At 40.7% G+C, this 12,160-nt stretch overlaps 1 protein-coding gene across 7 annotated transcripts in view; it reads right to left on the bottom strand.

Moving 5' to 3' along the window:
* The window catches only part of USF3 (upstream transcription factor family member 3), a 29,039-nt gene that overhangs the window by 15,308 nt on the left and 1,571 nt on the right, over nucleotides 1-12,160 (bottom strand). For 5 of the 7 annotated variants that reach the window (XR_011049673.1, XR_011049671.1, XR_011049674.1 and 2 more), the window contains exons 2-4: nucleotides 5,791-5,855; nucleotides 3,542-3,570; nucleotides 1,048-1,130 (exon numbers count right to left, since the gene is read on the bottom strand). Coding sequence is in view for 1 of the 7 variants with exons in the window: in XM_068417441.1 (XP_068273542.1) it covers nucleotides 1,048-1,130; nucleotides 3,542-3,570; nucleotides 5,791-5,855 (177 nt within the window). In the remaining 6 variants the exon portion in view is untranslated. Of the gene's footprint in view, nucleotides 1-1,047; nucleotides 1,131-3,541; nucleotides 3,571-4,084; nucleotides 4,287-5,790; nucleotides 5,856-6,491; nucleotides 6,608-12,160 lie in introns of those variants that run through there. The other 2 variants (XR_011049676.1, XR_011049675.1) reach the window with 2 other exon arrangements.

Here is a 12,160-nt window from a genome sequence, read left to right as displayed (position 1 = left end):
TATGCATCACATGAAATTTCCAGGATACAGCCTTGTAAATATTTTATTAGGAAAGAAACAAACATGAAACAATTATCCAGGGAGGTGTATGCATAATTTTGAAAGTAATATACTGGAGAATATGGGAAGAGAAATATGCCATAACCCCTCCACCGTCCTCCTTTGATGAAACTACGCTTATTCTGCCTGCAAAACCTCTTGTTCACTTCTTAATTTCTTCTACTGTTCTGTAGGAACAGCCTCTGCTGTAGATTTCTCTGTCTTGAAAAAGATGCTTTTGTGCATCAACCTCAAACCATTTGTCTTGCTTCATCTTTCACAAGGACAGTGTCTTAAATTACTATTATTATTTCACTTTCTGAATTGCTTTTCATCCTATTACATGAAAGATGACAAAAATAAGCACGCATGCAATTCTGTTTACATCTTAGGACATTACGTGATCACCAGCAAAGGGCTGAGAAGGGATTGGAGAATGACCTGAAAAATTATCTTGCTTAACCCGCAGTTTCACCGCTCAGGCATCACACACACTACATTAAACAGCACCAGTAGAAAATGCAACAGGGCAGGCAGCAGCGGAGACAGGATTGTTTTACCAACTGTTCAGGCACCCTGAACGAGAACTTTGGGAAGCTGTGAATCCAACGCGCAGGCAGACATCAGCAAGCTGACCAAACCGCTGTGGGCAAATTAGTCTAGCTTACACCTGCTCAAAAATACTGCGTGTATGAACTGAGGAGAAAGTCAGTCACGTGTCCAGCTCATACCATTTCATTCCTTCAAGCAGTCACATGCAACACTTTCAGATAAAAAGCTCAAAATCTGTGCAATTACATTCATGTGGCCCTGCACTTCCAAAAAGGAATTATATTACAAATACTTTTAAAAATACTAATGACTAGTAAGATTTTCGAGCATATTGATTCAGACCGTTTTGCCTTCTTCCTGAAACAAATAGCAAAGTAAGTATTTATACTTCTACAGACAAGGAAATACACAAGCATTTTACAGGAAACTTGTATGCACTTCCAAACGGACACTCACCTGCTTAAGTGCTGGAGAGCAGGGAATGAGTTCTGCAATTCTGTTTATCCCAGCATTTATCTTCTTCTTTCGATGTCTCTCCACTAAGCAAAAACAGTATCTGCTGTGTCATCTGGTTGGGCAAGTCAGCACAACAGCAGCACAACTAATACCAATGTAAGGGCTCATAAATACAGTATTTCATGACCTATTGGAACCCTTAGGAACTTGAGAGAGGAAAAAAATTCCCCTAGAGTAAACCTCAGCTATTGAATTAATACTCAGTGGAATTAAGAGCTGTAACATAAGCAGCAATATCTTTAAAAAGTGAGGATGTTCTGGACCCCACTGTGGAAAAGAGGAGTTACTGCAACTCAAAATTCAGGTTTTGATAATGCTTTCTAGCCGAGTTTTAAGAAACCCTTTTCACAAAGCAGACAGATTAACTTTAGGCATACAAAACGCAAATGAACCAAGATTATGGAAAGAATCAGGTGCAGATTTGGGAAGGAAATCTGTGTGTCTTAAATTCTAATGTCAAGTTTATCACCACAAGAGAAACAATTTTACGAGTTTTGAATCTTAATTTTAAATTTATATTGATGGAGCAGCCAACACTGAATAAAGCTGAAGCTCTAGGTATATGGAGTATCAGTTACTGTTTTCTATGTCGAAAGGTGTAACTGTTCCACAAGGTCCAATTATGACTGGGAGTAAAGGAAATATTTAATGAACAGTATTTCCAGTGAATTACCTATTTTGGAGAAGGTCAGAAAATGCTTCATTTATAGTCCTCCAGCAACGTAATTTACCTCTTCACAAGGCCTAAACACGGGCGCAAAGGGTCTACACTGCAAGTCTAGCCGTGTAAATATCTTTGGGCATGTTTTTTTCAGACAGTATTAATCCACCCACCACAGTCAGCTTCTTTCACATATAGTTCAGTCTCATGTAGCTATTTTTTTGACTGAGACATTTTGTGTTCTAAACAAACTAAAACTATTAGATGCCTTTTTCCCAAAGAGCCTGAAAAAAAGTTCTGCCGTGGCTTTGTCAAGATCCAAATCAACGTCTCGTTCGTTCCTTGTGCTGAGCATCGCCTTGTGGTGTGCGCAGCTGGGCTGCTTTTGGTGGCACACAGAAACACACAGTGATCCACAGGTGAGTATATTTTATTGTGCTCCTTTACAGAAGATATACTGATTTAATTTAAACAGTTTTATTCCAGTAGACTGTCACTTCAATTTACATTTTTTCAAACTACTAAATTATTTTTTGTACTTCAGGACAGGCTGGCGGTGTTGACAGAGACAGGCCTAAATACACTAAACTCAGCAAGACAAAGTCTTTTCTGCAAGAAATTCACCATATAAATCAGAGCAGCTGTATAAATGTGAAAACACATGATCCTTGGGACTTAATTTTTATATATCTTACTCCTACATACAGATACCACAGTGGTTGTGAAGTGCTATTCATATGTTTTGATATTATTTTCCACGCTCTGCTCAGCTTGTCCAGATATTAATGACTAAGCAACCTACAGGGTTGGAGGCAGCTGGTTCCCACATCTTGCAGAGTTCAGCCCAGTAGATGAAGACTTTGGAAAGCAAGTAAAGCAGGAACTGAGAATTAGAACGAGGTCGGCAATCTTAAAAGTAAACTTGATAGGACTATTTCCTGATACTTCTTAATCCTTAAGAAATTGGCCACACCCTGGGCACAGCCCAACAAGCACTATATTCCACAGCCTTCCCATGGAAACTACTCAGTGGTTTTTCCAGTTGAGTTTGTGAAGATCACACAGTAGTGCTGTTTAACAAAAGAAGAACTGGAATCAATTTCTTAGGATAAACCAGGCCAAAACCTGTCAGACCCTTTCGTAGTCCATCCTTCTGCTGCTACTTGCAGAAGATGCCACTGGAGCTAGACACTGACAGGAAGAAAAGGATGCATGCTGCCCAAGGGATGCAACTCCTGAAACATCCAGATGGTATTCATACAGAATTTCTGGGATACCGGTGTCCAGGTGGGTGCCTCAGGGACAGGCTACAGGAATATTTCTAATCCAGGGAACCTCTAATGCTCTTGAGCTGGATATCCATCTCAAGATATGATATCATCCATATCATCCATTTGCTTAAGTCTTTACCTCTTTATTTTAAGAGAGGTAGATATTACTTGTGTGCCAATGCCTGTGCATTTATTTTTCTTTAGAATTGAACACAACTGAAATTGTTTACTTCTGAGTTACTAGCATTGGAAAGCCAGGGGCACGGTCGTACTCTCATACTTGGGCGTGCCACTATAACCTTGTGCTGTGGAAAACAGCAAACGAGAGACCAACCAAGAAGCCCTTCTGCACAGATATTCTATGCAAGGACACATAAAGGTGTTTGGTAGGGTGGGTTTTTTTGGTGTAATAAACTCCTACAGAGGAACTTTCTTCATGCAAAATATGTTCAAAGCATCTGTGCTTATTTCCAGACCAAACAACAAAGCATAATGTTCCTACCTGCATTATGTGTCTCCCGGTTTTTCTTTCTATGAAACATAAAGGGAAAAGAGTGATGTGAAACAGAAGGGAAAAAATCTCCATACAAACACATTGCTTTTATTCCTTCCATTACAGCTAAAAATACTAAATATTATATTCTGCTCTGTGAACAAGAACGTAGTAGAAGTCACATTCACAAGGACTGGTTTTAGACAACAGTAGTAAATAGTTTCTAAGAAAAATTCATTTGTGTTCGTACTTCAATAAATTTAAGCATAACAAGGCATAGTGTAATGCCTCATTTGATTATTGTTACATATATTTACAGGGCAGAGCTGGATTGTTATGTTTCTGTTCAGCAACACTATCTAGTAGCAACAACTATTGAACACTAACGTTCAATAAGGCCAAATATTAAAAAAATAGAACTAATTTCTGAGCAACAGCATAGTTAATTATTTGTTTGAAATGTTGCTTTTATATTCACTGGATCAATGAAACAGGAGAAAATGTTACCACACAAACTGATTTTTCCAGACATGTTACCTTGAAACATCATACCTTCTGGTATCAAACATGCTTCCTTTGTGTGAGAAACCAGAATTACCATTCCTCTGCAGCTGTTCTTCTTTACTGCCTCAAAATGCTGTTTAGGTATAATTTGGGCGTGTGAGGGCTGTCTTTGTTTTCAGATGTGCGCCTGGAATTTCTGGACCGACGGCAACCAGGTCAGAATCATTGTGCAATGCCTCAATTTGCTTTGCTGGAAGTCAATAAATCCCAAATGTGTACTCGACATATACAAATCAGATGTACTGTATATATGCAGTAAGCAAAATATTTTCAGGGAGTAAAGCAAAGCATGTATTTTCAGGAAAAATAAATATTGCAGAAAAAAAAAAAAGATCTTTCAAAAGATTTCTGTCCAGTAGCACACTCGCAGTCCAGATGTTTGGCTAGAGTATGCAAAAAGCAGAGCAGCGTCTTCTGCTCTCCTTTTCCACTGTTACAGCACAGTCCAGATGGAACAAGGAATCTCAAGTGAGAATGCAAGATACACGTGGATGACGTGTGGTTACGGTGGGGCATGTATGCTTTACGCTTTAAGTTGATATATGTTTATTTCTGGTAACCCACCGAAAGTAGTGTGCATCTACAGTAACTTGGACAACAACTACAAGACAGTAATGTTACTGCAGACGGTCAGACCTGGAGACATTGGCTAAGAAACAATGCCTAAAGATGAACATCTTCAATTCAAATAAGTGCCAACTGAAGCCTGCACACCTGTTCTACAAGAAGAAGTGATGAATCTTCTGTTCATTGAAAACTTGTGCCACCAAAACAGGAATGCATGTAAACTATCATTTAAAATGGTTTCTTATTTTACAGTGAGCTACAGTTCTCCCACTTATATCCAAAACAATCATCTGCAAGTCAGAACTAATCATATATCCTAAATGTGCACAAGAATATAAGGGCTGGAGAGACCCAGCTGCCCTTTGATTCCCATTACCAATACAGAATCCAAAATACTCCATTAGTGGGGTAAGAAAGAGTCACAAAATCCATGATGACTGCAAAAATTTCTGTAGGACAAATCAAAGATATCTCTGAGCTTTTCTTATCATAAATCATATCCTACATGGCCAGTTAGCATAAGATGGATGCTGTGTTTAACTAGGGACTGAAGGATTCCCTTACCCATCGGGTATTAGATCAACATGCTACTACAAAGGAATGAAAACCTGGAAAACTTGTAATGAGCTCTGAGTCACTTCGTTACAAATTTTGGTCATAGTGCTGCTGTTCAACCTCAAGATGTATTTTGAGTTCCAGCAGAGACTTGAGATGTAAGATCCAGATTCCATTGGGAGCTGAGGAAGAGATCTAAATTACTCTGTCAAAATGAGCACAGTGACCCTCCAATATCTATGAGGAGTCTCCACAATAACACAGGCTGTGCTCTAACCGAGGTGGCGACACGGTTTTATACACATCTGAGTAGCCAGTGTAACAATCAAAGAATCTCTGTTGCCTCCGTGGCCCACGTAGACGTGTCTTTGACAAATCATTTGGCACAGATAGGAGAAGAGAGAAAGGGAGTTCTGCAGCCACAGTTCCCAAACTTTTGGATCAGCCCAGGTCAACCCGCAGAATTTCATGTCAATACCCTTCTTGCCAAACTTTTAGCTAGAAACTTCATAACTCTGACATGACCAGAGACTACAGAACTACAAAATAGTCATTTTCCCACAGAAACTCACCGGTGTTGCTTCTTAGTAGGTGTCTCATTCTCTGTCATCTCCAGCATGGTTTCAGAGAAGAGAGCCTGAAGAAAATTGTGGAAGGAATTAACAACTCCTGCGCTCTTCTGAATTCTTAACATGTGACATTTGTTACATCGTTTTGCTTTGGACCACAATCACAGGGCCACGCTACAACGCACGCGCTATTATTTTAAATATAAAAACAATTGTAATCCCAACTACTTTAAGGAAGCAAGAAGGAAAATTAGTGTATGATTGTTTTTTGAATGGGAGGAGGTACAGCTCTTCCTAACTGAATATGTATTCAATTCCCAGTTCCAAAACAAAGTGTGAATGCTAAGCAAAATGCAAGCTACAATGAGGACATTTTATTAAAGACAAATGCAGAGTGCTATTAATGTAGCAAATTACAAAATGTACTTGCTATTGAATTAATGTACAGCTTAAAATGCCCCAAAATGATACCCTGTGTTCTCAGATATATAAAATTCAGGTAAAAAAAACATTATAGAAAAAAAAAAAATTACTAGATTAAGTCAATGATGGTCGAACATGTATCTACCAGGGAATGAATTTTAGAGAGCAAGTAACATGAAGTATACTGTAGATGACAACAGGAAAAAAAAAAAATCTTGTTTTTGATAAGGCTGAGGTCTGTATTTATTTTCATGCTTCTGCTCGTTCTCTCCCCAACCAACCTGTTACTGCAACTCTTCCCACGGGCCCTCAGACTCCTTGTGGCTTCACCTCTCCCTGGCTCCTCCTGGAAAGCTCATCAGCTTCTTTTAACAGGCTTCGTATCTTTAGGGTATTTGTTTGTTTGTTTGTTTGTACTGTAAGGAAGTGGGGGTGGTTTTTAACAGAACTTTCAACACCAAGCAGTTCTTAATGTAAACCAAGCCTACCATTGCTCACACTGACATCAAAAACAAGAACAAACCAAAACCCTTACGAATCAGAACGCCAGCCATCTGAAGAGCTTCCATCACAGAATGTTAGGGATTGGAAGGGACCTCGAAAGATCATCTGGTCCAATCCCAAAACTCAAAGTTTTCTCTCTATAAAGCTGGTCCACTGGGCAATTGCTTCAGTTTCAGGAATAAAGGACTCATCTTGTGATCTGGATGTTTGACAGATAGTTTTAAACAATACTGGCAGGGATAAAGCTGCAAACGATTTCAATTGGATTTAAGCGAGAGGTCCAAACTAAAGATATCTGAGCCCAGGTGACCAGGGGAAGCAGGTACGCTTTCTTAACAACCACTTTCAAAGAGGAAATTTAAAAGCAAAATCAATATATGTTAGACACTAGAACATGGAAGCACTAGGTGCAAACCCATAGGAAACCTGGATTCATTAATTCCACCACTGTAGGAACTACTTATTCAGCTTAGGAGAATTACTGTACAGAGTATGTGCGTGCTGACTGAACACAGGCAAACACCACACCAAACAGAACTTACCACATTTTTTTTTTAATAGTTTGGATACAAATGGTAACAGCTGCAGTTGTAATTAAAGACAGTGATGACAGACCAATGGTCATGTAGGTAAGATGTGACTACAGCACTATAAATATTGCCTTTTTTAGTGTTATGCACTGAGAGTTTCTTAGGTTCTGAAGTAGGTTAGGGTATTACAGAATCACAGAATGGTTGAGGTTGGAAGGGACCTCTAGAGGTCATCTGGTTCAATCTCTCCCTGCTCAAGCAGGGCCACCTAGAGCCAGTTGCCCAAGACCATGCCCAGATGGCTTTTGACTATCTCCAAGGATAGAGACTCCACAACCTCCCTGCACAACCTGCTTCAGGGCTCCGTGACCCTCACAGTAGAAAAAGTGTTTCCTGATGTTCAGATGGAACCTCCTGCATTCCAGTTTGTGTCTATTACCTCTTGTCTTGTTACTGGGCACCGCTGAAAATAACCTGCCTCCATCCTCTTTGCATGCTCCCTTCAGGTATTGATATATCTTGATGAGATCCCCCCTGAGGCTTCTCTTCTCCAGGCTGAACAGTCTCAGCTCACTCAGCCTCTCCTCAGATGAGAGATGCTCCACTCCCTTCATCACCTTTATAGCCCTTCGCTGGACTCTCTCCAGTATGCCCACCTCTCTCTTGTTCTGGGGAGCACAGAACTGGACACAAGACTCCAGGTGTGGCCTCAGCAGTGCTGAGTAGAGGGGAAGGATCACCTCCCTTGACCTGCTGGCAATGCTTTGTCTAATGCAGCCCAGGATACCATTTACCTTCTTTGCAGCAAGGGTACACCACTGGCTCATGTTCAACTTGGTGTCCATCAGTACACCCAGGTCCTTTTCTGCCAAGCTGCTTTCCAGCTGAGTGGCCCCCAGCATGAGGTTGTTCCTCCTCAGGTGCAGCACTTTGCATTTCCCCTTGTTGAACTTAATGAGGTTCCTGTCAGCCCATTTCTTCAGCCTGTTGAGGTCCCTCTGGACGGCAGCACAACACTCTGGCGTATCAGCCGCTCCTACCAGTCTGGTGTCATCAGCAAACTTGCCGAGGACACACTCTGCCCCATCATCCAGATCATTAATGAAGATGTTCAACAGGACTGGATACAGAACTGACCCCTGGAATACATCACTAGTCACTGGCCTCCAAATAGACCTTGCAGTGCTGATCATCATCTACTTATGCAGAGATGCAAGTTACGCAGAGTACTGAAAGGTAACCTACAGTTGAAACACGATGCATTGCAAAATAACAATTTTTGCTTGTATTAATTATTTTATCAGAATCTCAGTGCTAACAGAATCAATGAGTTACACTGCAACACATGCTAAACTAGCCACCTAACTTTCTTTTGTTAGCAAGTTGTCCTTACAGCAGTAATAGGAAAATCCATACAATGGTTACCCTCCCCTACTGTCCTACCTGCTCCAAAATAATGCTGAGAGATGTAGCCTCTCCCCTGCTCCCCTGGCGCTCACACAGGAAGCCAGATGAGAACATCACTTCAGCTTAAAATTTACTCTGCAACAGGATCACAAAGACACCCCCACTCCCAAACAAGTACACTGTAACTGCTCACGTTGGTACAAGAGTGCTTCTCGCGGTGGCAGCGCTGGCTTAATGTTCGTGGAACTGTGACCCAAGGTGATGCCAAAACTAGTCAAACTTCTTCAATTATACAGGAAGTCTCAGAATTTACAAGTGAGAGACTGACATGGAAGAATCCAGCATTTAAACTACAGATACATAATATTTTAACAGCATCTCTGAATATTATGGATCTTCCAATCGTGGAAAACCAAAATGCTGTTCCTTATCTTGTTGCTGGTTTGGAGCTGCTCAGTGTTGGCACCATTTTATTATTGTAGTCAATGAGTAAGCAGAGCTGTAGTACGGAGCAAAAGGGAATTTCCAACCAAGCTAAGATTTGTGTTCAATTTCTAGCTAACAACTTCACCGATGCATGAAAGCAAAGCAGAGTCCAACTTCAAAGGTTGAAGGCTGGCATGAATTAAGCGTCCCATAAGCCACCCACTCATGACAGAATACAGAGGCAGGCAGATGCCCCAAATGGACAACTTTTTTTTCCACTTTAAACTTCAGTTACTTGAAGAAGAAACAAAACTTTTTAAAGTTAAATTCTCCTCTTCCCATAATACCTTTACACTTTCTTTAACAGTGTCAGTAGCCTAAAGAACAGGTTTTCCATAATCTTCTCACGGCACTGCCCACCACACCAACGACTTCCACATCACAAGATCTGAGAAACCTGCATTTAGACCTGAAAGTTAATAGATCCACACTCTGATCATTCCAGCCTCACTAGCAAAGAACTCATTTTGGTGTCAGAATACTGGCATGATTGAGATGTGCTTTGAGACGGCATCGATCTCATTTCACGGTCTTCACCTCAGTCAATTAACCTGACAGAAGTTCAGGTAACTGGGGGAGAAAGGCATTTGTTAGCAGGAAACATGAAACATTTTTAACAGTCCTCTTATCTGAATGACAATGGCACACAGCATGGCTGATGTAAAAGATTGCTATCGTATGTCACGGTTGCAGAAGTAACTCATTCACCTTAGAAGACTAACGCCACAGCTTTTCATACAGGAAACAAAATAAGTTTACACACAATTTGTCAATCCTGTGCACACAGCAGAATCACTTTCATGCTTACTCAGAGCATGACAACAGTGCTACACTTGTAAGGTCAAACCAAAGTACACTTTGGACACACGATATGCGCATATAAAAGCTGGAATTGTATTTTAACCAGCAAGTGAGGTTAGCGTTATATAAACTGGGCACTGCACAACATTTCTTAATCAGGCAGTTGTGACCTTTACATGTTTCACTGCAATCTGAAACAAAGGAAGCCCTACTGCTCAACCATCCAATCTGAGATGTTTTCACTTGACTTTCCAGAACACACACACACACCTCACGTTATGATTGATACCCTTCAGAACAGGAAAATGTGTTCCTGAGGGACTTAACTTGGACAAAGGAGTCACAAACATGACAGAGATGAAGAATGCTAGCACAGGAAATAAGTTACAAAGTGATTGTCAGTACTACGGGTGAGCAGTCCTTCAGGCTGGAGGAAAGTATAATGCTTCTGCAGAAGTCTGAGAATTACAACTAGACCCATAAACAATCAGGAACATTAAAGCTGTCAGATGCTATGCACGCACTCCATTTTCATTTAAACACCTGGTCTGCACACACAGCTAGGTCTGTACACACATCTCCACTGGTGTTTTGGTAATCAGGGACAATGTTCAATATTGTTATTTAATGGAAAGCTGTCTCCGCTGAAACAGTGTGCTGTGATACTCACTACCCTTCAAAGTGGCACAGACTTCATGACATTTTTTACAAGTTCTTACCATGCAAACAACTACGAGTCATTGAGAACCCATCCCTTCATATCAGACGCTACGCTACTCATACCTCCCCCCAGTCACGTGTCATTTACGAAGTTATTTTTAATACCATCTTGGATCCAAGAATTTATTACAAAAACACAAGCACTACTGTACGAAAATTAAACCGTAAAAATTAAACTGATTAAAAATTAAAATTGTTCTTATCAATGTGGCGTGTCCCAGCTCTTGACTTCCCCATGTATCGATTTCTTTCTTTCTTCTATCCTGTAGAGTATCCAACTTCAATCCATACACTGTATTAATTCACCTCCAAGCCCCATATGATTGGTTACAATGTCACATAACATGTTGCCAACACACTTTGCAAATTAAAAGCATACTTGAATAGAGCACTGTTCTAAATCCCTTTGTTGCCTAATTTGTTATACTTCAACGCCTGGAAGCCGGAGGTGTTCTTATGATTTCAGCACATGGGGTGGGAAAACCCAGCAAAAAAACAACCCACAAAAAGTAGGTCTTTAATTCCTCCCTTTAAAAAAGTCGGAAGCACCCTCTACATTCACCCACGAAGAGACAAGGTGAAAAGCAGCTGGAGCAGCTCAGCCAGCGGCGTCAGCAGAACACGTTCGCTGAATTTTTGCCTTCTTGTTCATGAGACGTCTTTGGAATTTCAGACTACAACTAAACTTCAGCTACAAACGTAGAGCCCGCGATGCACACAGCAGGCACGTGCCAGGCACACATCCCAGCGCCACCTGAGTGACAGTCGCTTGGCTCTGTCCCTGGTCAGCTCCTGGGAACGCTACTTGGAAAACCAGGACTCAAAGCAGCAAAGCCACTGTCGAGCATTTACATTCTAATTATCTCTTTGCAGCCGTCAGACTCCTCCAGGATCCACCACCATTCTTCATCTACTCTGTTAAATCTTCCCATGCATCTATAACCTAAGGGAATAAGTAAGTCTCTAAGGGAGTAAGTAATATCCAAATATTTCAAAGTTTGCAACTGTTCTCATACTGCTTCATAAACCTGATACTTTATTTTGAAAGCGTGCATCTTAAAACCATGCTCCCAACATGAGCATTTTCTAAGCTTACTTCAGTGACAAACATATTTTCAGTTGTCTATTCCACCCCAAAATGTCCCTATGGATCATTATCATGGCACTAATTGAAAGTCAGAATAAAAAATTCTCAACCCTAACAATTTCCCCACGGGAAGTTCCTTCCTATTTGTCCGATTACAGCTCGCAATTGATGACTGACAGACAACACCCCGCTGTTCGTTCAAGTGCTACGTAACGTAATCACAGAAATAAGATTGTCCCAACACACTGTATATGAAAAAGCAAAGCTCAAATCACACTTCCAAACCAAGCCATTACATTACCTGACTTCTGAATGCTTAACTGTGCAATCATTAAGTTATCTTTGCTAAAATTAATAACCATATGTCTGGGTGGAGTCTAATAGAAGGCCAAGCTATTACATGAAAAGCAAAAAT

Source organism: Nyctibius grandis, chromosome 23, assembly GCF_013368605.1.
Source record: "Nyctibius grandis isolate bNycGra1 chromosome 23, bNycGra1.pri, whole genome shotgun sequence".
NCBI classification, from domain to species: Eukaryota; Metazoa; Chordata; class Aves; order Nyctibiiformes; family Nyctibiidae; genus Nyctibius; species Nyctibius grandis.
Note: the sequence above shows the minus strand (reverse complement) of the source record. Positions and strands in the feature narration are given on the sequence as shown.